The sequence below is a fragment of the Pogoniulus pusillus genome, chromosome 2 (assembly GCF_015220805.1).
Source record: "Pogoniulus pusillus isolate bPogPus1 chromosome 2, bPogPus1.pri, whole genome shotgun sequence".
Lineage (NCBI taxonomy): Eukaryota > Metazoa > Chordata > Aves > Piciformes > Lybiidae > Pogoniulus > Pogoniulus pusillus.
This window is the reverse complement of record NC_087265.1, coordinates 22,341,944-22,369,547: the sequence shown is the minus strand read 5'-3', so window position 1 is coordinate 22,369,547 and position 27,604 is coordinate 22,341,944. Positions and strand designations below refer to the sequence as shown.

General features: G+C 42.0%; 1 protein-coding gene across 1 annotated transcript in view; it reads left to right on the top strand.

Annotated features, from left to right (window-relative positions):
- Positions 1-27,604, top strand: part of ITGAV (integrin subunit alpha V) — a 70,836-nt gene that overhangs the window by 32,498 nt on the left and 10,734 nt on the right. Inside the window, exons 13-26 of the mRNA XM_064158201.1 lie at positions 2,203-2,394; positions 2,503-2,548; positions 4,262-4,363; positions 5,385-5,443; positions 7,096-7,250; positions 7,956-8,093; positions 8,958-9,025; positions 13,175-13,322; positions 15,103-15,195; positions 16,165-16,244; positions 19,464-19,544; positions 20,153-20,258; positions 22,421-22,579; positions 25,814-25,927. Coding sequence (XP_064014271.1) covers positions 2,203-2,394; positions 2,503-2,548; positions 4,262-4,363; positions 5,385-5,443; positions 7,096-7,250; positions 7,956-8,093; positions 8,958-9,025; positions 13,175-13,322; positions 15,103-15,195; positions 16,165-16,244; positions 19,464-19,544; positions 20,153-20,258; positions 22,421-22,579; positions 25,814-25,927 — 1,541 coding nt within the window. The remainder of the gene's footprint in view (positions 1-2,202; positions 2,395-2,502; positions 2,549-4,261; positions 4,364-5,384; positions 5,444-7,095; positions 7,251-7,955; positions 8,094-8,957; positions 9,026-13,174; positions 13,323-15,102; positions 15,196-16,164; positions 16,245-19,463; positions 19,545-20,152; positions 20,259-22,420; positions 22,580-25,813; positions 25,928-27,604) is intronic.

Here is a 27,604-nt window from a genome sequence, read left to right as displayed (position 1 = left end):
TTCTTGAATGTCTTCAGAGAGGGAGACTCCACAACCCCCCTGGGCAGCCTGTTCCAGTGCTCTGTCACCCTCACAGGGAAAAAATTCTTCCTCAGGTTCACATGGAATCTCCTGTGCCTCAACTTCCACACATTGCCCCTTGTCCTGACGTTTTGATTCCATCATACTTCATTCTGAAATACACCACAGATGAGAAAATCATAGCAAAAAGTGCCTCTCTTTAATTGCTTTGACATTATTCAGTCTATTTTTCAGTCTGGGCTTTTTCCTGCTCTGTTTCTGTGCTAATTAAAATGTTTTTCATCCTGCTATTGTACAAGATTTGAATTTCATCATAGAATCAGAGAATGGCTTATGTTGGAAGATACCTCAGAGATCATCTGCTCCAACTCTCTGGTCGTGGGCAGGGACACCCCTCAACTTGACTTAGCTCCTTGAGGCCTCATCCAGTCTGACCTTGAACACCCCCAGGGAGTGGGCATCCACAACATCCCTGGGCAATCTATTCCAGAGTCTCCCCACTGTCATGTTGAAGAACTTCTTCTTAAGATCCAGTCTAACTCTGTTCTTCCTCAGCTTAAGATCATTTCCCTCTTGTCCTGCTCCTAGACACCCTTATGAAAAGTCCCTCTGCAACTGTCCTATAATCTCCATCTTGAGGTATTGGAAGGCATCTCTGTGGTCTCCCCAGCATCTCTTCTTCTCTAGACTGAACAACGCAAGCGCCCTCCACCTTCTTGTTTTCGTAAAGACCATAAAGAAAAGTACAGAATGGTGAACTGTTGAGGTCTTTTTCTTTTCACGAAACTTTGGTGAAAAAGGGATGCTGTTCGTTAGAATCTGATAATGAATACTCTCAAATGTGTTAAGTTTTAAGAGAGAACATGTCTGCCCTGACAGTTTTCTGTAAAACATACTGCCAACCCCTGATCAGGAATTTGATCTTTACCATTTTTTTAGGCTGTATTGAATTTTCCAGAATTAGTGAAATGTCACAGCCTTTGGAAGAACACAATGTGTGAATGGGCTGGGCAGAGAGTTCCATGTAGTTTTGTGATTTGGTACCAACAGTGACTAATTCTGGATGTTTAATAGTCTCAAAATCATCTCAATGCAGGAAGGATGTGGATCTGATGGAGCAGCAACAGAGAAAGGCCACAAAAGTGATCAAGGGGTTGGAGCACAGAATCACAGAATGTTAGAGGTTGGAAGGGACCTCTAGAGATGGAGTCCAACCTTCCTGCCAAGGCAGGATCCCCTAGGGTAGTTCACACAGGAATGCATCTGGGTGCGTTTTGAAAGTCTCTAGAGAAGAAGACTTCACAACCTCTCTGGGCAGCCTGTTCCAGAGCTCTGTCACCCTCCCTGTAAAGTTTCTCCTCTTGTTGAGGTGAAACCTTCTATGTTCCAGTTTGTAGCTGTTGATCCTTATTGCTGCTGACCAGTGAAAAGAGACTGGCTCCAGCCAGTTGACACCCATCCCTGTGAGCACCTCTGATAAGAGGACAGGCTGAGGGAGCTGGGGTTGTGCAGCCTGGAGAAGAGAAGGCTCTGGACAGACCTAATAGTGACCTTCTAGTACTTGAAGAGGGCTTACAAGGAGGATGAAGAGAGATTGTTTACAAAGGTCTGGAGTGATAGGATGAGGGGTAATGGCTTCCAACTAGAGCAGATTTAGGTTCTATGTCACAAACAAGTTCTTTACCGTGAGGGTAGTGGAATGCTGGCCCAGGTTGTGCAGGGAGGTAGTTGAGGCCCTACCCTGAGCATATTCAAGGTGAGGCTGGACAGTGCTGTAGGCAGCCTGATCTAGTTGAGGATGTTCCTGCTGACTGCAGAGGGGTTGGATTGGATGACCTTTGGAGGTCCCTTCCAACTGAGACCATTCTATGATTCTGCAATTTGGCTGCAGGTCAGTCACTGAAATGCGGAAGTGTCTGCGGAACTATTCCTTTCCCTCCCCCTCCCCCGCCAGGCAAGTCTATGATAAATGTTTTCATTGAACATTGATGTTTTCTAGACAAGCCAGCATCCAATCAAAACAAAAAAGTTGTTGATGAGCATTTCAAAGGCCAGTTTAATTTCCTCCTTATTAGTAGACACACACTGAAACTGTAATACCAGAAATGACTGATGGATGCAAGTGCAAATCTCTTCTTGTGGTCTGTGGCTGGAGGTGACAGTTGTTCTTTTGGTTTACAGATATTGCGTTTGCTGCACCATATGGTGGAGAGGACAAGAGGGGACTGGTCTATATCTACAATGGAAGACCATATGGTTTGAATGCAGTCCCATCTCAAATCCTTGAAGGGCAGTGGGCCGCTCGCACTATGCCACCCAGCTTTGGGTACTCGCTGAAAGGAGCCACAGATGTGGATATAAATGGATATCCAGGTCTTTTGCTCTAAATGTCACTCTAGAATAATTTCATAGTAGTCCCACCTCTGACAGCATATTAAAAAACATAAATTGGCATATGTAACATTTCTCCTTTCTTCCTAGACTTGATTGTTGGAGCCTTTGGTGTTGATACAGCTGTTTTGTACAGGTAAGTGTCCCTCTGCTCTTACATACATGCAAGTAGGAGTGAAAGCTCAGCGTCATTCTTGAGCTACAAAAGAGAGCAGGATCAGGGAATTTGAAACTGCCACTCCACCTTTACAAATTGCTGGAGGTATTAAAAGCTTCTACTGCTATTTTCACAAATGCACAGAACATTAGGGATTGAAAGGGACCTTGAAAGGTCATCCAGTCCAACCCACCTGCCAGGGCAAGATCACCTACAGCAGGTCATAGGAACACATCTGTGTGGGTGTTTAATGTCTCCAGAGGAGACTCCAGAACCAATCTGGGCAGCCTGTTCCAGGGTTCCGTCACCTTCACAGTTCACATGGAATGTTCTGTGTTCCAGCTTGCACCCAGTGCCCTTTGTCCTGTCATTGGTCGTCTTTACACCAAGCAAATCTGCAGTCTACTTTCTATTATTTATCTCCTTAATAAATTCAAGTTAATAGAAAATAAAAATAATCTTTCAAGGCTTTCTGAGTGAGTTTCCTGGCTTCTGAAACATACAAGGTGCTGCTAGCTCTTACACTGCAATCCCAATATACACATCCTTTTGGGGAAAAAAAACCTACCTGACTTGTCTGTGCTAGTAATAGATAGGACTTCCTCTTAACACAGTTGTCCTAGTCCTGACTCTGACCATAATCAAGAGGCACAGAAAAGATTCCTGCTTTTCCCTCATCTGCTCAGTAATTATTTGTTATTCTCGAGGTTTCACTAAATATTGTCCAAGCATGCATGTGTGTATTTAGAATCATAGAATCAGCCAGAGTTGGAAGGGACCACAAAGATCATCTAGTTCCAACTCCCCTGCCATAAACACCTCCAGGGATGGGCCCTCAACCACCTTCCTGGGCAACCCATTCCAGGTGCTCACCACTCTCATGGTGAAGAGCTTCCTCTTCATGTCCAGTCTGAATCTCCCCACCTCCATCTTTGCTCCATTCCCCCTAGTCCTGTCACTCCCTGATAGCCTGAAAAGTCCCTCCCCAGCTTTTTTGTAGGCCCCCTTCAGATACTGGAAGGCCACAAGAAGGTCACCTCAGAGCCTCCTCTTCTCCAGACTGGACTGCCACAACTCTTTCAGTCTATCCTTGTAGGAGAGGTGCTCCAGCCCTCTGATCATCCTCATGGCCCTATTTCACAGTTGATATAGAATCATCACATGATTTAGGTTGGAAGGAACCTCAAAGATCCTCCTGTTCCAGCCCCCCACCATAGGAAGGAACACCTCCTACTAGAACAGTTTGCTCAAGGCCTCATCCAGCCTAGCCTTCAACACCTCCAGGGAGGGAGGGAGCATCCACAGCCTCCCTGGATAACCTGTTTCAGTGTCTCATCACCCATGCTGGAAAGAGCTTCTTCCTAACATCTAGTCTAAATCTCCCCTCTTCCAGTTGAAATCCATTACTCCTTGTCCTGTTGTTGCAAGACCTTGTCAATAGTCCCTCCCCATCCCTCCTGTAGTCCTCCTTCAGATACTGGAAGGCCTCCTTAAGGTCTCCTCAAAACCTTCTTTTCTCCAGGCTGCAGAGCTCTAACTCTTGTAGCCTGTCCTCATAGCAGAGCTGCTGCAGCCTTCTGAGCATCTTTGTGGCCCTCCTCTGGACTCACTCTAACAGTTCAATGTCCTTCTTATGGAGGGTGTTTTGTATAATGGTGTTGAAGGCTGTTCATGAGGATGTTTTCTTTGCAGGGCTAGACCAGTTATTCGAGTAAATGCTGCCTTGGAAGTCAATCCAACTATTCTAAACCCAGAAAACAAAGCCTGTTCGCTGTCAGGTGTCAAAGTGTCTTGGTAAGCAGACTATCTTTGTTTTCTTTGAGGAGAGTGACTTTTTGGTTTCTATTTTCACAAGCTTTTAATTTTGAAAGAATTCCTGAGTCCAATCTGCTAATTCAGAAATCCTGCCAAACACAGATTTTTTTTTCTGAAAGAACAGACAATATGGAATAACAAATTTGATAACAGTGGGAGAAGCACTGTTGCCTTCAAATAGATGCTAGAGTGACTCCTAAGTTACAACCTATCTGCAGAAGTTGCCAGTTGTTTCTGTTGAATAGACTAAGATCTTTCTAAGATTGTAACGCATCACCTGGCTTTCGCACTGCTTGTTACTCATTAACTTACTTTAGAGATGGGGTTGTTAGGGAAGACACCTGTGCTCTGCAAACTGGTTTTGGATCTTGTTCCTCCACTATTATCCAACTCTAGTCTTCATTTTTTACTGCTAAATTCATTTTCAGCTCAATTTAGCTTGAAAAATGAAGGAGCCACACCAGATTTCAGGAATAAACACTATTTGCAGGTGACTGTTTCTACATGAATCAAGGCTCCAAGGATTTGCTCTGTTTCAAAAGTAGAATGCAAATAATTGTATGGTAGGGGGACAAAGTAAGGGATGAGTAAAACTATCAAAAGCTGCATTTACAAGAAGGTTTATTATAGTTTTTTGATCTTTGGTTACAGCTAAATGTTCAGCCACAGCTGCTTTTTGTTCATTTGGTTTTGAGTTTCCCATTTCCTATCTGTTTCAAATGCTTTTCCTCAGACATTTGCATTTAGCTTTCCTGTACTAACTATTTAAAAAAACAGAAACAAAACAAAAAGCCCACAACAAAAGCCTAACAACAAACCCACCAAAAACTGCTGTCTGCTTATTAATAGGTTATAGTTCTGATCTCAATAGTAATAAGCTCTTGGGGTGTGATCTGTAGCCTCAGAAAGAATACCTTTGAACTGGGAAAACTAGTAAAGAACTGTAGAAGCCAATGAGAAAAAGTGTCTGACCTGAACATTCTCTTTTCCTCCAAAACAGTTTCAAAGTAAAGTTCTGTCTAAAAGCGGATGGCAAAGGAAAGCTCCCAAATTCACTCAGTAAGTTCTGCTAATTGAAAAACCTTAAGGTCTTTTTACATTGTTTGCCAACACGAGCTCTGGGCATTGTTGTTTTTCATACAGTTGGCTACCCTTTACAGCGTGATCCTGTCAGCTCAGTAACCATATACACCTTGGGACTCATCAGCAGTTTCTTTGATGAAGTTGTATTGAAGTCATAGAATGGTTGCAGGAGCTCTTTCAGATCCCCAGGTTCAACCGTTAAACCAACAGTGCCAGGTCACCCCCATAAGCCACATCACTAAGCACCACACCTTTTAAATACCTCCAGGGATGGTGACTCCGCTACTGCCCTGGGCAGCCTGTTTCAGTGATCTACAACTCTTTTAGTGAAGTAGCTTTTCCTAGTACCCAACATAGACCTCTCCTGTGCAACTTGAGCCTGTTTCCTTTTGTGCTGTCACTTGTTGCTTGGGAGAGCAGACTGACCTTATTGCCACCTCCTCTCAGGGAGTTGTAAAGAGCAATGAGGTCTCCCCTCAACCTCCTTTTCCCCAGACTGAACAACCCCAGCTCCCTCAGCTGCTCTTCCTAAGACCTGTTCTCCAGACCCCTCGCCAGCTTTGACCTTCTCTGGACATGCTCCGTTTCCTCACTGTCCTTCTTGGAGTGAGAAGCCCAAAACAGAACACAGTACTTAAAGTGTGGCCTCACCAGTGCAAAGAACAGGGGGGCAATCACTTACTTGGTCTTGGCCACACTATTGCTGATGCAGGCCAGGATGCTGTTGACCTTGGCCACCTGGGCACCCTACTGGCTCATATATTTAGTTGGCTGTCAACAGATAGCCCTAGGTCAAAGTCTGTGAGATTTGAGCATATTTGTGGCTTTAAACATATTTTTAACCATTTGGTGGAACTAGTATTGGAAAGTCCTTTGTATTTTACAGAATTGAGGTCAACTCTCACTGAAGGGACTTATAAAGAAGAACATTCAAATATGTGGATTGTTAGGCCTGAAAAGTACAACTATGCCATGAGAGATTTCTCCACATTTCTGTCAAAATCATGACCTTCTGATTAACAGCACTAATATTTTTTCATCAGATTTCCTGCATCAGAATCAGGAAGATATTGTTTCAAACAGTTTAAGTTGCCTTTAAGAGATTTTGGAGTGCAGCAGACAGCCCAATATATTCAGGTTTTGTCTTCTGATCATTAAAGCCTTTCTTTGTTTTTAGTATGGCATGTACAGAGGTAATATCATCTGGGGAGAATCACAGAAATATTTGTTAAATGTTTTATGTTTCTTCTCTGTATCAAATATTCGTAGGAACTGGATTAGCAATACAGGTAAATAGTATAAATGTTATGAGCAAACTTGTTTCAATTTTTTGGGAGGTTAAAATACTGACTTTTGTTCTTGCAGCTCTAGCAATTATAAAAATGTTATTTTACATATTGCCAGTTTTTAAGGACAAAGCAGAGTCCAGTTTAGGAGAACAACAGTGCTTGCTAGCTAATTTTTGAGAACTAATCTAGTAACAGATTTTTATACTGACAGAAAGGAATTATTTAAAAGTTCTGAGTTTCATTAAGCTGAAATGAGGGTTTAGCTCCGTTTCTGAAGGGAGTTTGCACTGTGCCTAATGAATTGGAAAATCTCTAACTAAAATGCTTTGGACTGGACAGATTTCCAAGTGGAGCTGCTGTTGGATAAACTGAAGCAGAAAGGAGCTATAAGGAGAGCTCTCTTTCTTCACAGCAGGCAGCCCAGCCACTCTAAGAACATGACCATTACCAAGGGGGGCAAAATGAACTGTGAAGAGCTTGATGCTTTTTTGAGGGTAAGTAGCCATTTGCTTTCTGGACAAATGATAATTGGTGCATTGTCTATTGCAAGTGTTAGCTGTTTAAAAATAAGTCAGTGGAAAATGCTAGAGAACTGCATGCCCAATGACTAGAAATAAAATTTCTGAAACCATAAATTTACGTGTCCTGGGTTCTCATTGCTGTCAGAGGATGAACTACAAAGGCATCTAGTGACAGGATGAGGGACAATGGCTTCCAGCTGGAAGAAGCTAGATTGAGACTGAAACGAACAATATCAAAGTCAGCAACTCCAAATGCAGACTGCTAATTTTAGGAAGGAAAACTCACCAATCCGAAGGTGAATATCTGTGAGGGCTGTTAAAAGCATAGTGTGCTTTGTGTGGTAAGAAATGGAATTGTATCACCCTTTAGCTTTCTCCCTCTCTGACTTAATACTTCTCCGTTTTTCCATTTGTAAACTAGACATCTTACTGCTAAAGTTGTCCATCTTCAAAGTTTCCAGTGCAGGTTTTCTGATGAGATTTTCTGTTTTGAAAACAGCTCAGAAGTTCTAATGTTGTTTTGACTTCCTCATTCCTACTACAGCATGAGCAATAAATAAAAACGCAGCTCAGTATTGCTCTTGGAATGATTGCCTGTAGAGACTTCTGAAGGATACTTGTTTGGTTGTGCTTTTATTCACATGTTTTAATTACACTTCAACTCTTTGGTTTCTTCAGGATGAATCTGAATTTAGAGACAAACTAACTCCCATCACTATTTTCATGGAATATCGTCTGGATTACAGAACAGCTGCAGATGCAACAGGGCTGCACCCTATCCTCAACCAGTTCACTCCTGCTAATATGAGCAGACAGGTACCCTTCTTACACAAGCTGTGCTGAGACCACCTGGAATATTTCCTACTTCCACTACTTACTCAATACTCAGAACTTCTGAAAAATTATGACAGAAAAGTACACACTGAGGCTTTAGTCTTCAAATTGGGGAAATATTGATGGGTATTGCATGTTTGTCATCTCTGTTTTTCCTCCTTTCTGTGTCAAATTTATGTTTTGACATGTTATTCCTTAGTGCTGGACTTCCTTTTCACTCCTATTAATTCATAGTTTTTTGGATTTGGAGTCTTCCTTCTCTGGAGATGTTCAAGCTCTGTCTGGATGTGTTTGTGTGACCTATGCTAGATTATGTGGTCCTGCTCTGGCAGGGGAGTTGGGCTTGAAGATCTCCAGAGATCCCTTCCAATCCCTAACATCCTGTTGTCCTGGGGAAAAGCAGTTAGATAGTATTGAAGGTGTTTGTATTGAAGGATTGGATTGTTTCTTCTGTTGACCATTCTATACTGCTCTCTCTCTATGATGTTTGTACCTGTAGTTCTCTTAAGGTAACAATGTTTCTGTTTCTGCCCTTTACACATCTTTTTTACACGTATTTCTAAAGGGGATAGTGGAGGTGCAGCTCAAGATGAACAACAGATTAGTCAAAGTATGGGAGAAGGATTAGGATGTCTAGACATCAATCCTGGAATTGCAGTATGGCAGGATGAGGCACAGTGCCCCTCCTAATCAAAACCCATTTGTTCTCTTCTGAAACAGACGAGATGAAGATATCTCAAGGCCAGCTATGCAGAAAATGTTTTATTTAGTGCTGAAACAGCACCAAATGTGTGTTAGAACAGCTGCAGGAATTGTTCCAATAATATGCATTTGATTTTTACACAGGCACATATTCTGCTGGATTGTGGTGAGGATAATATCTGCAAACCAAAGCTGGAGGTATCAGTAGAAAGGTAAATGCATAAGAGAAATACTTCAGGGAAACTAAACTTCCCTACTTGAATTCTTAAACTTCAGGAGCCTCTAATAGTTTTGTTAAAAGGATGTCTTGAAATAAGGATGACTCCTCAATGTATACAGTCTAAACTCATGCTTACTTGGTTTAAGGAAAACCCATTTTCTGTTTTGTAACCGAATCTGTTTAGCATTTAATACAGGGAGAACACACACTGCCAGTCTCACCTCGCTCCCCACTATAAGTACACAGCATTTATTTGCGGATTTGCAAAGCTGGACGTGGAGAGCAAGCTTAAACCTCACCGCTGTTAGCTGCAGTTGTTGTTATGGAGGATATCAATGGAATGTGAGATGGTATTTTTTTCAAATTAATATTGTTTATTAATTTGAATATTCAGGACTCTTGCTACCTGCCCAGTAATTTTTAACAATAATATCAAGTTCTTCACAATGGTCATGAAAACATTTATATAAAGGAGTAACAGCACCTGGAACACTTAAGAAATAACTAGCAATAATAGAAACATTAAACTCAATTGAACTGAAAGAGGTTCTTGCAGTCAGTTGTACCACTTGCCCACTAGAGGACCCAGGCAGCTACTTTTCGCTTAGGCAGAAGTCTTGGATTCAACTGAAGAATTTCTTACAGAGTTTTGTTAAAGATTTGCTAAAGAGGCTTATGTGTATTTACTCACAAATATTAATCTCTGGAGTCCCGGGACCAGTTACAGTTCCCAGACAGGACCCAAACACTTGCAGGGAGTTCTGTTGGTGCCTTGTCAGCTGCTGAGGTTTCTGACCTTTCCCAGGCTCTTAGTGGGGGTACGGGGAGAGAAGCAGATGATCTCTGACCTGGTCCTGGTCCCCCTTGGATGACCTGTGGCCCTTTCAGGGCTCCTTGTCTTGGCAAAAGACTTGCAGGTGCAGGCAGGATGTCTCGTGGATGTGCAATCTTGGCACGATATCAAGCTGGCTAAGTGAACCTATTGCATGAAGACATTTAGGGCCTATTCCTGGTAAACTCAAAGCAGTTTCCAGGTAGATAAATAAGCCCAAAGTATCAAGATTCATCATGCAGTAGAGCTAGCTTACAGCTTAGCAGACATAATGCTGCAGAGCATGGCAGGATGCCACAGCAGTGAGACGGAACACTGCCAGAAGCAGAAAGCACGTTAGGCAAAAGCAATGACAGCAGTACGTTGTCTCTACCTATCTCTTTTATCAATATATCCCAAGTCTTATGGGCCTTTGGACACTTATTAGCCAATCAGAATGGCAGTTTGCCAAGCTTAACCTTATTAAGTAAACTCAATGCTTACTTTTACCTTTTTAGAGCAGAACACAAACAAGCGTGTAAATGTGTGTGGATAGCCTGTAAAAAAGTTTGGACAGACTTGGAGGCACCTTTTTGTCTGTCTTTCCCACAGTTGCTTCTTGCTTCCTCCATCAGCAAAAGGAGGGAGAGCAGAGAAACATGTCTGGGCAAGCCAGAACATGTTTAGGCCTATTTTGGCCTTCCATGACAGTTGTACAACTGCTTATTTAATACTGGACAGACAGATGAGTTTATCCCCAGTGAGGGGCAGAGTAGTGATCTGTTGTTGCACATGAACAATACTGTTGGTATTGGTCAGGTCTTTTATTAAACCTGGAAAAAGGAAAGTTTTAATTCATAATTCTTTCATGAGCCTGAATTTTTTGTGCTGTGTATATCTAAAAGCCATTCTTAGTGCATGATCTCATATGGGATTTTTCATGCCTTGGTGCCCTTTGCACACATCCTAGTTGGGGCAGATGCTTCAGAAACATTTGATGTCAGTAGTGGTACAGGTAGGGTCCCCTGTAGCTCCTGAAATCCAAATATATTGTTCGGAAAGTTACTCTTTTGGTATCTGGATCAAACACGGCATAGAGCTCTTGGATGTATTCTGTAATTGAGCTTTCTATCAGTTTTGTTATGAATTTGGTTATTTTTGTTATCTACTCTACCCTGGTGAGCCCACATCTGGAGTATTGTGTCTATTTCTGGGCTCCTCAGTTCAAAAAGGACCTCAGGGAACTGATTGAAAGAGTCCACCACAGAGCCACAAAGATGCTGAAGTGAGGACAGGCTGAAGTCGCTGGGGTTCTTTAGCTTAGAGAGGAGGGGCCTCAGAGGTGACCTCAGTCATGTTTATAAAGATGTGAAGAGTGAGTGTCAGAAGTATAGAACCAGACTGCTCAGTGGTGCCCACTGACAGGATAAAGGACAATGGGTGCAAGCCAGAGCACAGGAGATTGGTTCCATGTTAACATGAGGAACATTTTAACATTCCATGTTAACATTTCCATTGTGAGGGCAACAGAGCCCTGGAGCAGGCTGCACAGATTGGTTGTGGAATCCCCTTCTCTGAAGACACTCAAAACCTGCCTGGATTTGTTTGTGTGTGACCTGCTATAGGTGATACTGCTGTGGCAGGGGCATTCAACTTGATCTTTTGGGGTCTCTTCCAGCCCCTAGCATTCTGTGATTCTGTGAATGTATGCTGCTACTTCTGCTAAGTAGACATGTAACTCCAGATGTGCAGAATGATTTAGCTGTTGTCGCGGAGGGGTGTTCTGCTGCCCACGCCAATTGTGGCAGAGGGGAGAAATTAATTGGTGCCAGATGATATTCTATAAAAATATATAATTCATTAACTTCAATATTCTGAACTCTTGCCACCCCCAACCACTGTATTTTAATATTAATAGGGATCTACACAGTTATGGAAGACATTATAGGAATATATCAAACAGTAACTTGTTAATAACTAACAAATATTCAAACTATAAACAGAGAGAGGACTTTCCCTGTGGCATAATGCTGTTTGGGGTCAATATGCTGCTTGCCTAGCAGGATGGGCTGAAGCTCTTTCTGCAATAGAAGGAGGCAATAGAAATTATAGAGGCATTAAAGCATTTACTTACAAATTCTTACTAATTATAAATCACCCTCTGGGGCTATGTCAGAGCCTATTACAAGTATCACACAGTATCACAGTATCACCAAGGTTGGAAGAGACCGGACAGATCATCAAGTCCAACCCTTTACCACAGTGCCCAAGGCTAGACCATGGCACCAAGTGCCACGTCCAACCTTGCCTTGACGCTGCCCACGGACTTCGAGGCTGGAATCCTCCCGGCTTCAGGGGAAAGGAGAATCTTCCCTGCTTCTGGGGAAAGGACAGTCTCTGGCCTTGTTCTCCTGGCGAAGGATGCAATCTCTGCCCTTGTCTCCTGGCTTGTTCCGGACGCTCTGTCCAGGAATTCTTAGGCAGGACCTCAGGTGCAGAGGGAGTACAATGTAACGCTGGCCATGCAGGCTGATCGCGTGCAGACAGTCCAGGGTCTGCTTCCTGGTAACTCGGCAGCAGTAGAGTTTACCAGGCAATGAAAAGGCAGCAGGCGTGAACAGGCTCACAGCTGCACGGGAGACTGAGCTCCGTAGATACAGGCAGGCTTCAGCATAATAATGAGAGCGAGGGAGCAATGCAGGGGAGCCTAAGCACTTTATCTTTGTACTCCCATTTATTAAATGTGGGCCGAGATTAATGACCCATTGGCCACCAGAATGACCAATCAGCTTGGCAGTTAGCCAAACCTTACTGTAATAGGCAAAAGCCACAGGCCTGGACCTTCCAAATATGGGAATCACATGGGCCTTAACGCTAGTCAGGCACGAGCTGGGCATGTGGTGCTTACACAACGCATTGCACAACCAGGGGTCCTGGGCAGGCCAGACTTTATGGCACCAGGCCTTCTGTGCTCGTTTCATGTGTTTACCTCTGGTTATGGGCAGAAAAACATGTCCAGGCAGGGCAAGGCATGAATAAGCCTATTTAGGCCTATGGGCCCTCCACCGCAGCTGTTCATAATTGTTTGTGATTTAAAAAAAAGGAATCAGTGCTTCATTGTACAGTTCATTTTAAAAGCATGTCATATTTGCATCATTTTATGTTTATAGAATTGGACTTTGATTTCAGCATAGTGTAGAGCTCCTGAAGCATAGATACTACCTCTAGATTTCTCCATTGTCTCATTCCAATTTCACAGTGTCTCGTTTCTATAAGTTCAACTACTTCAGTACACTTTAAACCCTGCATTTTTATACTTGTTTTTCCCAGTGATCAGAAGCAGATCTATATTGGTGATGATAATCCCTTGACACTAATTGTCAATGCTCAGAATCAAGGGGAAGGTGCCTATGAAGCAGAACTCTTTGTCATCGTTCCACCCCAGGCAGATTTCATTGGTGTTGTTCGTAACAATGAGGTAAAATTCCAAACACTTTTTTCCTTTGAGTAGTCACATTTCAGATGCTTGGATGGAAGTTTGTGGTAAGGGCAAAACATCAAAGAAATGGTAAGATTCTTTCAAGTCCCAAGGCTGCCTGATTCCAGTTTAAGAGCCTACTGCTAGGAACAAAGGAGAATCATCTGTGTGGTGGAGCTTGACACACAGTTTATCTGATACAAGTCTTTATTTGAACAGTGCCCTTGTTAATTTACTTAAATTCAGCCTCTGTCATATGCTGGACACCTGTAAAGCAAAAAGTGATGTTGGGTATTACTATTCTTATCCACCTTAGTATGTAGAAAATGCTGAGTGTCAGTTATCCTGACTACACAAAATATTAACATTTGTTTCCTGATTTTTACTTTGTGTTATCAAATGTCTCTATCAGTTCTGTTTCTCTGAAGATGTGGGTGTAGTCCAAATTTTGGGTTAGCCCATTATGGCTCTGTGTAACTAATATATTTGCAGAAAGTTGCAGAATGTTAAGGGGAAACTATTTTCCCCCTATATCAAAGGATTTCAACTTTGATACCACATCCTTCATATATGTTAGACCATGCCTTGGTTTGTTTCTCTAGTTTGCCTTACCTACTCCAGAACTTGGAGATGTGGCTTTATCCAAAGTCTGACAGCTTCTTTACAACCACTTTTTTGAGTAAGTTAGCAAACATTCATCTTACCTTGCCTTCCAATCTTTATTTTTTCGGCGGAGAGTTTGCCCAACTGCCAATGTTTCTTCGTGCAGGTTTCAAAGAGCTGTAAGGAGAAATAACCAATGGTACCAGTACAGGTTGGGGGCTGCCCTGTTGGAAAGCAGCCCTGTGGAGAAAGACCTTGGAGTGCTAGTGGACAGCAAGTTCTGCATGGGCCAGCCATGTGCTCTTGTGGCCAAGAGAGCCAATGCCATCCTTAGGTGTATTAAGAAAAGTGTGGCCAGAAGGTCTGGGGAGGGTCTTCTCCCCCTCTACTTTGCCCTAGTGAGACCACACTTGGAATACTGTGTCCAGTTTTGAGCTCCTCAGTTCAGGAGAGGCAGGGACCTGCTGGGGAGAGTCCAGTGGAGAGCCACAAGGGTGAATGGGGGACTTGAGCATCTCCCCTACAAATTGAGAGTGAGAGCCCTGGGGCTGTTTAGTCTGGAGAAGAGGAATCTGAGAGGAGATCTCATCAATGTGTATAAATATTTGAGAGGTGGGTGTCACGTGGCTTGGGCAAATATCTTTTCACTGGTCAGCAGACAATAATACAAGGAGCAGCAGCTACAAATTGGAACAGAGAAGTTTTCACCTCAACATGAGGAGAAACTTCTTTACAGTGAGGGTGACAGAGCCCTGGAACAGGCTGCCCACTTTCAGAACCTGCTTGGATGTGTTCCTGCACAAACTCCCCTAGGTGATCCTGATTGGCAGCGAGATTGGACTCCATGATCTCTGGAGGTCCGTTCCAGCCTCTAGGGTTCTGTGATTCTGTGAGAAATACCTTAGGTCATAAAAAAACCATCAGTGCTAACCAATAGGAAAGTACTGAATTTCTCTTTCTATAACCTTGGGAAGAGCATCTGTCTCGTGGGAAAAATATTTGCTTCATGGAGTGCTTCAGGCTCAGATTTCATTTACTTTTAGTGCTTGACTGTTTCAGGAATGAGAAATGATATTAAAATTAAGGCAGCATATCTAGACTTTGTCTCCAGGCTTCCACCCAGGTATCCAGATGTAACAAATGACACCTCTTAATGCTTCTCTCTGCATTATTGCAGGCTTTAGCAAGACTGTCATGTGCATTTAAAACAGAGAATCAAACTCGCATGGTAGTCTGTGACCTGGGAAATCCCATGAAAGCAGGAACTAAGGTAAGGTTCGGTTTGGCAGGTGCTTGGCAGCTCACTTTGGCATTTTTTATTAATCACAGTGGTGATTGAGCAGGAGGCTTACAGGAGTTTAAGATTAGATCTAGCAGGCATTTAGCTGGGCTACCCACACATTTAGTTACTTCAATGATAATTGGTTTCAACTTTTCAGCTCAGTTAAAGGCTGAAAGGAGTGTTCATGAGTCCTTGGATGTCACTCAAAAGGAGTAATTAATTAAACAGAGAAATTAATGAACTGGTCCCTTGTGATTTTGTCTTTAGATTTATCTGGATGTGTTTTTCAGTATACACAGAGCTCTCTCATAACACACCCTTCTCTTACTGGAAACCAAATCATGCTTCCTGCTTTTCCCTAGTTCTGTGCAGTTCCAGAGAGAGTTTTGTCTAGGTGAGACCTCTGCACTTCATTAGGTGTAGCTGGAACTGGAAGAATTAGAAGCCTAATAGTGGACCTGTCGGATATTAAGATGACACAATATAGTAAGTCATACCTGAGGAAATCAAGTGAAAGTCAGTCTAAATTATAAACACTCTGTTGCTTTCCTTTGAAGAGACATTTTGTATAAATGCTGCTTCTGAAGTCTTTTGAACTATGTCAAGCTAAGCTGGTAACAAACCATGGGAGCTGAACCTAAAATCGCTCAAGTGTAGCCTGTTCTTTAGACCATAGTACTTTATGCAGCACATAGCTGTGTGTAAAAAGGCTGAATCAAGGGAGGGTGAACATGATATAAACCTTGCAGTGATGCCAAAATCCACAGAACAGGGTCCATTAAGGTACATTTCTAGTCTTGATCACCTGGGTAAGTTTTATTTGCTGGTTTTCTGTGTGTGTTCTGTTATGACAACAAGCCTCGAGTGATTTTTATTACAATATAATAGTATCATGAAGCTTTTATCATGAGTTTTTTGTGCTTCCACTGAAATGTGGTGATATCTTTTTTTCTGCAGCTATTAGCTGGCCTGCGTTTCAGCGTGCACCAGCAGTCTGAAATGGATACCTCTGTCAAGTTTGACTTGCAGATACGAAGGTATGGAGATCTCTGAGTGTGTACCTTAGCTGGTAGACAGTTCTAGCGTGCAAAGTTAACAGATTGTGAACTCATCAGAGTGGACTGATTCTCTGGTTTGTGCCCTGTAATTGTTTACAAGAGAAGGATTTTTAAAAGTGAATTGTCTTTGCTGAAATAGAGGCAAAAATTAAAATAAAGAACACTTTAACTGTAGTTTCATCTGCTTACAGCTTTTGGACAGGCCATAGCACAAGTGAAATACAAAGAAAGAGGAACAAAACAGATGAAAGTGTTTCAAGAGTAACTTTGTACCTGCATGTGATCCTGAGACACTTGTGCAGTGATTTGTGTCTTTGGGTTTCTGGCCCTGCTTTAAAACTGATATTTCAAGTCTTTAGTTCCTTCTGATGTAAAGCTAGAATTTCAAATCCTATGTATTTTGAGAAGGAGAGATGCAAGTCTTCCAGAAAAGACAAAGCATGTGATGGTATGAGCAGAAGCAACATGTGGTGAACCATTCAAAGTGTTTTACAGTAGCAATGGTCTGGGTTGGAAGGTACTTCCAAAGGTCATCTAGTCCAAGCACCTCTGCAGTCAGCAGGGACATCCTCAACTAGATCAGGTTGCCCAGAACTCTTGAATATCTCCAGGAACGGAGCCTCAACCACCTCCATGGGCAACCTGTTCCAGTGTTCTGCAACCCTCATGGTAAAGCATAAGAGGGTCTAAAATTCAGTGGAACAAAGCTGTAGTGTTCCTGATGAGCACAGTGCTTTTATGAGATACCAATAGGAATTTATTCCTACTGAAGATACTGAAATTTAGAGATATGATCAGTAGGAATTTCTTTACCCAATACAGTTTTATATTACTTAATGGACAGTACAAATACAACTAAGCTTTTTTTTTACCTTCCATTTAAGCACTTTTTTTGTCATCCACCTATGAATTTTTCATCTACAAGTATTCAATAAGTTTAAACTTTCTATTATAGTTTAATAATACATGGCTTACCATACTGATCAAATGCCTTGGCATCATGCAGTATCTCTTTGATCTCACATTGCTCACTGTTCAGTTTTTTCTCCTCTTCTCTGTCAGCTGCTAAGTGGTGTCAGCAGCAGCAGGCAACCCCAGTTCTTTTCAGAAAGTGATCTTTTCTGGGGTATATCTCATCTTCCTTAGCCTAAGAGCAGTCAGTACCTTTTACTGGAAGAAAAAACAGTCAGTAAGGTCACTTAAGTCATGCTGCTTCTCTTTCTGATGGAAGAGAAAGGAAGTTTTTGTAACACAGTACACCTTTTATGGAAGGAATTCCCTTATGTGACTTCTGAATGCTAGAGCAGAAATGCAATCACAGACTCCAGAGATGGGCCATGAAAATGATCTGAGGGCTGGAGCACTTCCCCTGTAAGGACAGGTTGAGGGAGCTGGGGTTGTTCAGCTGGGAGAAAAGAAGGCTTCAGGAAGGCCTTCTAGTACCTGAAGGGGGCTAGAAGAAAACAGGAAAGTGCTTGTGGTGAGCAGATGAGGGGGGAATGGATTGAAGCTGGAAGAGGGCAGATTTAGACTGCATATTGGGAAGAAATTCTGTACAGTGAGGATGGTGAAACACTGGAACAGGTTGCCCAGGAAGTTGTAGATGTCCCTTCCCTGGAAATGTTCAGTGTCAGGCTGGAAGAGCCCTTGAGCAACCTCCTGTAGTGGAAGGTGTCCCTGCCCATGGTGGGGGGATTGGAACTAGATCATCTTTAAGGTCCCTTCCAAACCTAATCATTCTATGACTATGGTAATCACAGGCATTATCAAATTATTACCGTGATGAAATTTTAGAGCTCACAATAGTTGTCTTAAACTCATAAAGATTCCTGAAGCTGGCAGTGTTTCTAGCAGAACTGTTGTCTCTGAAATAATGAATTATTTACAGGTTGGGGAGAACATTGTGGCATATATATATATTTTTTAATTACAAATACAGTGAAGAATGATGAAAGTATTAAAGATCTTTCTAAAGGAAACAGTTTGCTTAGGTAGGCAGAATAATCAGATCTAAGAAGATCATGATTCTATTCCTAGCTCCACTTTGAGAAAAATGAGGAGTCTATTTTTCCCCTCTATTTATGGAAGCAAGTCCAAAGAAATTGCATGTATCAATGACTCTACATACCTTAGTATCTGTCATCTCTTACTGTATCTGAAGAGTAGGAATGGCATGTTAATTGAATTCTCTCCCTCTACTCTGCCCTGGTGAGGCTGCATCTGGAGTACTGTGTCCAGCTCTGGGCCCCCCAGTTCAAGAGGGACATAAAATTGCTTGAGAGAGTCCAGCGCAGAGCCACGAATAAGATGATGGGAATGGAACATCTCTGTTATGAGGAGAGACTGAGGGAACTGGGGCTCTTTAGCCTGGGAAAAAGGAGACTGAGAGGTGATCTCGTTCATGTTTAAAAAGATATAAAGGGTGAGTGAAAAGAGGATGAAGCTAGGCTCTGCTGGGTGATGCCCAATAGCAGGGCAAGGGACAATGAGTGGAAGCTGAGGCACAGAAAGTTTCATTTAAACATGAGGTGGAATTTTTTTCTCATGAGAGTGACAGAACACTGAAATAGGCTGCCCAGGGGGGTTGTGAAGTCTCCCTCTCTGGAGATATTCAAAACTCACCTGGATGTGTTCCGTGTGTTCTGGTCTAGGTGATCCTGCTCTGGCAGAGGGGTTGGACTGGATGAGCTTTCGAGGTCCCTTCCAGCCCCTAACGTTCTGTGGTTCTATGTGATTCATTTACTGGTTTAAATGCTCTGAGGAGCGGTTGGCAAAAGTAGCCATGCGTACTTTTCTGCCCTGGGGGTTGCTTGAGGCCAACAAGTCCCTAAGCAAAACAGATGTCCTAAGGTGGAAATTAAGGCTCTGCTAGTTACATAGTGGATGTTATCCCTCCATGCTGGTATTTGAATTTCCTTACATGTGGCAGCTAAAGAACAGAGAGTCAGCATTAGTTTTGAGTCCTTCATCAGCTTCTTCCTGCTGAGAGACCTCTCAACTGTGCTGAGGATAGGACTGACATGCATTTAAGTGAGAACTTGCTGGAATCTGCTCCTTAGTTTCTAGTAACTGTCCTCTCCCGCAGTGGCTTAGAAGTTATGTTGTAATGTTACATGCAATTATTTTAAGAGGGTTTTTTTACTTATTTCAATACTTATCTTATTTCATTTAAGACATTTGCATATATATTCTCTGCAGCTCCAACCTGTATGACAATCTGAGTCCAGTAGCATACTATCAGGCTGACCTTGCTATTTCAGCAGCTGTTGACATTAGAGGGTAAGCATTGATACTCCTGAAAGAAGTCTTTCCTAAATGAGCTTTACATATTTGCTCCTTTATATTCAATGACCTTTCCTTCAGGTCTGCTAAAGTTTTTAATTGTAAGGAAAATATGTTTCTCTCTAGCCACCCTTTGGATGTTCAGGTCTTAAGTGATTATAATTAATTACAAAATTAATTCCAAAAAGAAATGTTGGGCAAACCTATATAACCAGAGGCTATTTTAGAAGAAGGAAATAAAATAATGGCCCCTCAATGTGCTGCCCGGGGAGGTGGTGGAGTTACTGTCCTTGGAGATGTTTAAAATGAGGCTGAATGAGGCACTTGGTGCCATGGTTTAGTTAATTAGAAGGGTTAGATCTCAGAGGTCTTCTCCAGCCTGGTTCATTCTGTGATTCTGTAAATACAAAGTTCATTTTTTCATGCGGAGAAGACTGAACATTTACTACACAAGCCACTCAACCTCTCTTTTTTTTTATATCTTTATATACTGAGGATGAAAAATAGGAGATTGTATTTTAAACATGCTTATTTCTTGAGGTGTTCTAGAAAAGGAGAGTTATCATTTCACACTTTATTAACAACTTGTTTGCTCCACTCCTCAGCGTGTCATCTCCTGATCACATATTCCTTCCCATTGCAAACTGGCAGCCAAAGGAGAATCCAGAAACAGAAGAGGATATTGGGCCTTTGGTTCAGCATATCTATGAGGTGTGCAATTACTACATGTTTCAGTTACACAAAATCTTCCAGTGTAGCTTTCTGCTGAAGGAAAGGGGATTTTGTCCTCATGATGCATCAGTAACTGTTTTTTAGCCACAGGAGTGGCTAAATAACAGAGGCTGATTTTTTAACATTATTACATATAGTTTATTTTCTACCCCTTGGAAAGCTAGAAAAAAATGATTCATGGCTGCCAATGATTCACTATCATAATTTCTATTCCAGCTGCTTCTGAATCATTACTGTAAAGTCTTGAAAATTGTTGAAGTGTTTAAAATTTCCTTTAAAGACTGATCTCAGATTTAATAGAGCTTGTTTAACTGAACAAATATTACTAAGAGTAAGATTTTTAAACAATAGTTTTAAAGTTGTTCTAGAGACTGTGGGTGATGGGGCTGTTCAACCTGGAGAAAAGGCTCTAGGGAGACCTTAGAGCAGCCTACAAGAGAGCTGGGGAGGGACTTCTTACAAAGGGGGGATGGCATTAAGATTGAGGAAGGCAGATTTAGACTGGAGATTATGGATAAATTCTTTACAGTGAGGGTGGGGAGACACCAGAACAGGTTTCCCAGGGAGGTTGTGGATGCCACTTCCTTAAAGGTGTTCAAGGCCAGGTTGGTTGAGGCCTTGAGCAACCTGGTCTAGTGGAAGGTGTCCCTGCCCAAGGCAGTGGGATTAGAACTAGATCATCCAAACCATTCTATGGATCTATGAACTTAAGAGACCATTTATCTACTGAAACTTTCAGGTGTGTGTAACTGTATGGGCAGAATTTATTTCACAATTAATATAGTGTATTATTTTTATATTAATATATTCAATCTTGACACATTACTTCTTTTTAATCAAGTTCCTTGCATGGTCATGAAAAACATAACTCAGAGGAAATAGCAGCAGCAATCTAGAACACCTAAGAAATAACTAGCAAAATACAACAAACATTAAACTATTAGAACTGGAAAGAGGTACTCGCAGTACTTCTTGCCTACTAGAGGGACTCGAGAAGCTCCTTTCTGCTTAAGGGAGAAAGCACTTGGATTCAGTTAGAGGCTTTAAATATTTACTCACAAAATATTATCTCTGTATTCCCGGGGCTAACTACAGTTTCCAGACAGTACTCAAATACTTGAAGGGGGTTCTGTCAGTGCCTTAACACCTGTTAAGGCTTCTAGATTTTCCCAGGCTCTAAGAGGGTGCTGGGAGAGAGGCAGGCAATATCTGACCTGGTCCTGATTCCATCTGTATGACTCCAGACTTGGCACAGAGGTTTGCAGAGGTACCGGCATGGGCACAGTGTTGGTGGCACTTCACGCCATGTCATGAGGTACTTAATGCTAATTCCAGGTAAACTTGAGGCACAGTAAGTTCCCAGGTAGGCTAACCCAAAATGTCAGGGTTTGTTATTATGTAGAAGGGAGAGCATGGCAGGATGCAATGGCAGAGAGCAATGAGGCAGAAGCACACTAAGGCAGAAGCAGAGAGAGAGCACATTGTGTTTGCCTGCTCATCCTTTTTCATTAATTCAGCGTGAGACTAATGGCTCTTTGGCCACAGATTAGCCAATCAGAATGGCAGTTTGTCAAACTTAACCACATTAGGTAAAGTCTGGGCTTGCCAGTTTACAACTTTGGAAAGGGCACAGTGGCACCAGGGCTTTGTCTTCCTTTCCTGTGGTTGCTTCTCCCAACAGCAGAAGGAGGAACATCAGAAAACATTTGGACAAGCCAGGACATGTTTAGGCCTATTTTGACCTTCCATGACAATCTGTGTATCTGTGCTCAGAGTATCTTAGCTAAGACATGCACTGTGGCTGTGATTCATGCAGTAAGCTATTAAAATATACTTTTTTTTTTTTTTTTTAATCCCAAGGAAAAGAAACTCTGTGTCTTCAAGTCAGAAACCCTAATGCCATATGGCTTTGAAGAAAACTTTTCTCATATTAAAGAAATAATTTTAAATGTTGCCTATTGGAGGACTGAAGTTTAGCTGCTGTTGATGCCAATGCCAAAAGTGGTTTGGGGTAGGGGTAGCAGCAGTATCATTTATGGCTCAAATATGAAATACCAACCACCTGCATGTAACAAGGCAGCATTGATCTGGCATTTTTGTTTTGTTGTTTTTTTACACATTAACTTTATTTTTATAAACAGCTGAGAAACAATGGTCCAAGTGCATTCAGCAAGGTGATGATGACTCTGCAGTGGCCTTACAAATACAAAAATGACACACTGCTGTATATTGTTCAATATGAAATTGATGGCCCCATGAACTGCACTTCTGATATGGAAATCAATCCCTTGAAAATCAAGGTAAGGAGGGCTTGCCTCTTATGTGAAATGAAATGTTTGAGTTTGGAAACACTCAAATACTTGAGTTTTCATTTGTGGCTGAGGAACAAATAGGCCTGCACTGTTTGATAGTACTTGTCAGTGTATGTAGCAGGTGAAATAAAAGGTAGGCAAAAGATTCTAAACCAAAGACTAATTTGTCTTTTTGTTGCCTTTTTGTTTTTAATTGAAGACTGTATTGTATGAATTCTGAGTCTCAAACAATGGTATTATATTGCACATGGTCACAAACAAAACCATTCCAGATGTTCTTGGGTTGATTATGCAGTTTTTCTGGGGTTTTATTTCTTGGAATAAAGTGGCAGTATTCTTTCTGTTACTGTCTTATTTATCCAGATTCTCATCCAAATGCCACAAAAGTCAGTATGGGTGTTTCAGTGGGGCTCAAAAGAATGCTGTCGCAGCAAGCAAAAAATGCAGCTTGCAGGACACAGAGGAGAATAAACTCCTTTTTATTCTAGATTAGAGAACACAAAGAAACACCAGAAAGTCTGAGCAGAGAAAGAAGAATTCTAAGGCAATTTAGAACAAGTAGCAAAACTAATGATAGTATTCTGGAGTACTTTAAGCAAACATACATGAAACCACTAAGGGAAGGTACTTAATGCATAGAACAGCAATGAATACTCATGTATCTTTAATAAAGCAACTTTAGTGGATGCATAAATAACATTTTCCTGAGTTTTTGCTATGCTATTTGTAATAATTTCTTTTTTACAGCTCTCTGGTTTTCTCACATAAATCTATTATATAGAGGACAGGCAGCATGTCTCTGCCTTGTCCAATATGTAAATTTGCAGGTTTACATTGGGAGTTTCTAAAGGCTCACTGAAATAAATTATTAAACCTATTTTATTTTCAAGCCCTTTCTCAAAAAGACAAAAAGCTTCTGTGTGTGTCTAGATGTATGTACATCTCCGTACACACATATTCAGACATACACAAAAGCTTTTCAGTGCTATTTTTTCAGACTCAATTAAAGATTTTTCTGTTTTTAGAGACTGCAAAATAGAAATATTTATTGCAGCTGAAAAACTTTTTCATCATGAAATTGAAAAACTGAGATACACAAGTTTTTAGTAGGAGTTTGCATCAGTGGCCTAGAAAAGACAGGAGTCACAGTTACAGCTGTAGGTGTATTAGTTTGAAGCTAGCTAGAATGTTTTGGTGAGAAGAACTAGATTACAGGCTGTGAAAAGGAAATGGTGATGTCTACTTCACTCATAGGCTCACTGAGATGTATAAGAACACAAACATAGATAACAGAGTCCCTCTCTGTCTCAACTTTGGGCTGAAATTCTCTCTCTAACCTAACCTGCTGTCTGTGTGACTAATCCATCTGCTTCCTAACCCTCCTGGCCGACCTTCCATGCTACCTTGAGCATAAAGCATTGGGTAAGGTAGAGGGGTGGGAGGAAGGTGAAAGGGCGGTTGAGAGCCCCTCCTGGGCATTCAGGATTCTGGGAGGGCTGTTGTGTTTCTGTATTTTTAACTTGTATATTTTCGTATATTTATATATATATAAGATATCTGATTGTATATTGTGCTAAGCTGTACATATAAACTTCATTCAATTTCCAGAGCCGCTGAGTCTAGTCTGGGTGATTTTCACAAGTGTGGAGGGGGTGGGTAACAGCCAAACCATCACAGCCATATTTTGGTGCCCAACGTGGGGTAAATTACATTTGATTGATTCTTAATTTTATCTGGGAATCAGAATGAAGCTATTTTGCTTAGTGTGGGCTGTTGTGTGGCCAGTTTTGCTTTTTCTTTTACCGTTGGTTGACAGCCCAAATTGGTTACCTTTTGTTTAATCTAATTTGGAGGAAGATTAAAGGAATGTTCTTTGATTTTGGGGACTATATCCTTGGATGGATTGGATTCAACATCACAACTTTTATTACCAAATCTGTTGTTAATAAGTCAGGAAATGATACATCTACTGAAATTTATTCAACAGATTTAACGCAAATAATTTTGCCTAAAACACAATTACCTAATCCCTGTGCCAAATTTTATTCACGTGATACAGTTATTTATTGTTATGTGTGATCTTAGGTCTTATAATTCTGATTTTTATATTAATTCTGGCATTATGTATGAAAAGTTCAAATATTTCTTTAAGAAACCAGAGAAAAAGATGAGTGTCCCTGCCTAGAGAGTCCAAGACAAGCGGTACAGGGAATGTAACCAATGTCGGCTTGGAGGGAGAGCAAGGGGAGGCCACCACTACCCCTACCTCCCACAGATTCTAGGACAACTGCCAAAGTCCCAGTTGTTGACAATAACATGGCAGGCAGCCAAGGAACCAAGATAGCTGCTCAAGCTTCTGATGTTCCCTCACCTAGTTCGAATCCCCAGGCAGCAGAAACCCCTAAACCTAAGCCAGATTCAAACTGACAGGCCTCAGGTCAGACCCCCAGTAATTCAGACCCGCTAGAGGGCACATCCACATCCATTTCAACTCCAGTTATTTTGGCTTCGGCAAAAGCCCGGGCAAAAAAAAACATTTGACAAAGAGTGGTTCAAAAGAGGATTATGGGGAGGGGGCCTCTGGTGCACAAGAGGAGGAAGAGAAGTACAGTCTTCAAGATTTTGCCAACATACTTAGATCTCAGTACTCTGATGAGAAGAGCTTTAGGACATTGGCTGCCAAGAAAGAAGATGGTTCTGAGGAGTTTAAGAGTCGCTCTCTGTCTGGGCTTTGGACTGAACTTCTCTCTAACCTGCTGTCTGTGTGACTAATGCATCTGCTTCCTAACCCCCTGGCTGACCCTCCAAGCTGCCTTAAACATAAGATCTAGGGTAAGTTAGAGGGGTGGGAGGAAGATGGAATGGTGGTTGGGAGCCCCTCCTGGGGACTCTTGTTTCTGGGAGGGAAGTTGTGTTTCTGTATTACCTTTTAACTTGTATGTTTCTGTATATATTGTAAATATCTCCTTGTATATTGTGCTAAGCTGTAAATATAAAGCTTCATTCAATTTCCAGAGCTGCTGAGTTTAGTCTGAGTGATTTTTCCAAAATGGGGGCAGGTAACACCCAAACCATCACAGTAGGTAAAGCCAGGTTCTGAACAATGCCTAGGATAGAAAGAAACTTGTTAAGTTTTGTGCTTTCTTGACCTTAACTTTGAAGTCTGCAAATATCTAGATGCAAGAATTATTTTTTCTTCTTTTTTCTCCTGGTGTGTCCTAGATTTCTGCTTCTAAAGATGATGACAGGAACGAAACGCTTAGCAGGGAAGATAACCACAATCATCGTATCAGTCGAAGGGACCTAACTGCAATGGAAGGAGATGTGCAGACTTTGGTAAGCTCTCAGCGCTGATCTGTTGATAGGATTTTTCAGGTTTTAAAAAATTAAGATGGTTGTGAAAGTTCTATGGGATGAAGAATCATTCACAAAATCCATGTTCTCTGCTTAAATGGTTAACAAAGTCATCCCTGGAGGTCTTCAAGGCCAGGCTGGATGGGGGCTCTGAGCAGCCTGATCTAGCGTGAGGTGTTCCTGCCCATGGCAGGTATCCCGGGTTAGGGCAGATCCCTCCCCCGGGGAGAAATAAACTCACCACAACACAGATTTTTTTTTTTGCAAGTCAGGGAAAGATGAAATTGTATTTCTTATAGTATAAGTATAACAATGTAAAGAGAGATAATAACTAGAGAAGGAAGAAAAAGAAACAAATACAATAACCTTAAGGGAGATGGGGGAGGAGTCAAGCAATGGCGATGCAGCAGAAGCAGCAGTAGCCAAAACAGCAGCTGAGGATGATAGGCGAAGCTGCAGCAGCAGAAGCCAGCAGAAGAAGAGGGAGAACAAGCTGTGCTTCTAGACATTAAGCTCTTGATGCTCCAACGAAATTATATTAATTTATCTATTGTTGCCATTATGTGGCCTATCCCTGGAGTGTTCATCTTTCCCCTATGTCTGAGCTAGAAAATCAGCTCAAACGGCCACAGCAGGGGACTTGGAACTGGATAATTTTTGGGGTCACTTCCAACCCTGACAATTCTTTGCTTCTGTGCTATGGAGATGTTTTATGCATCAGTTTTCCTCAGGATGGTCAACCAGTGAGGCATATGCCTACACTTTTGTGGTGTTTTAAGTCCTTAAAAACAAAGGTCAATGCACTTCATTCTCTGTCAGTTTTCTATATTGTGCTGTTCTCTGAATTCAATGAAAATGATAAGAGGAGAGCTTGTAAAATAGGGTAAATGAGAGGAAGCCGGTGAGTGAAGCAGCCGCCACCTTTGCCACAAATTACAGTTTTCACAGCACAGGTTTTCTACCTGATCAGTGAAGATTTTGTAGTTAAACATATGGAGGACCTGCCCTTTCTAAACAAGACTGGAAGTAATCTGTAATAGAAAGCCCCAATGCTTTCAGTCTGTCCTCATCAGAGAGGTGCTCCAGCCCTCTGATCATCCTTGTGGTCCTTCTCTGGACACGCTCCAGTAATTCCATATCTCTCTTATAATGGTGGCTTCAGAACTGGATGCAGTACTACAAGTGAGGTCTCCCCAAAGTGGACTAGAGGGGGAGAATCACCTCCCTTGACCTGCTGGCCACACTTCTGATCCAGCCCAGGATCTGGTTGGCCCTCCAGGTGGCTGCAAGTGCACACTGCTGGCTCATATTGAGCTTCTTGTCCACCAGCACCCCCAAGTCCCTCTCCTCAGGGCTCCTCTCCAGCCAGTCACTGCCCAGCCTGGATTTGTGCTTGGGATTGCCTCAACTCAGCCTTGCACTTGGTCTTGTTGAATGTCATTAGGTTGGCTTGTGCCCACTTCTCCTGCCTGTCCAGGTTACTCTGGATGGATCCCTTCCCTCCAGCGTGTCTGCTGCACGATGTAGCTTGGTATTGTCAGCAAACTTGCTGAGGGTGCACATCCATGTCACTGACAAAGATGTTGAACAAGACTGGTCCCAGGACTGATCCCTGAGGGACTCCACTTGTCACTGGCCTCCAACTGGACATGGACCCAT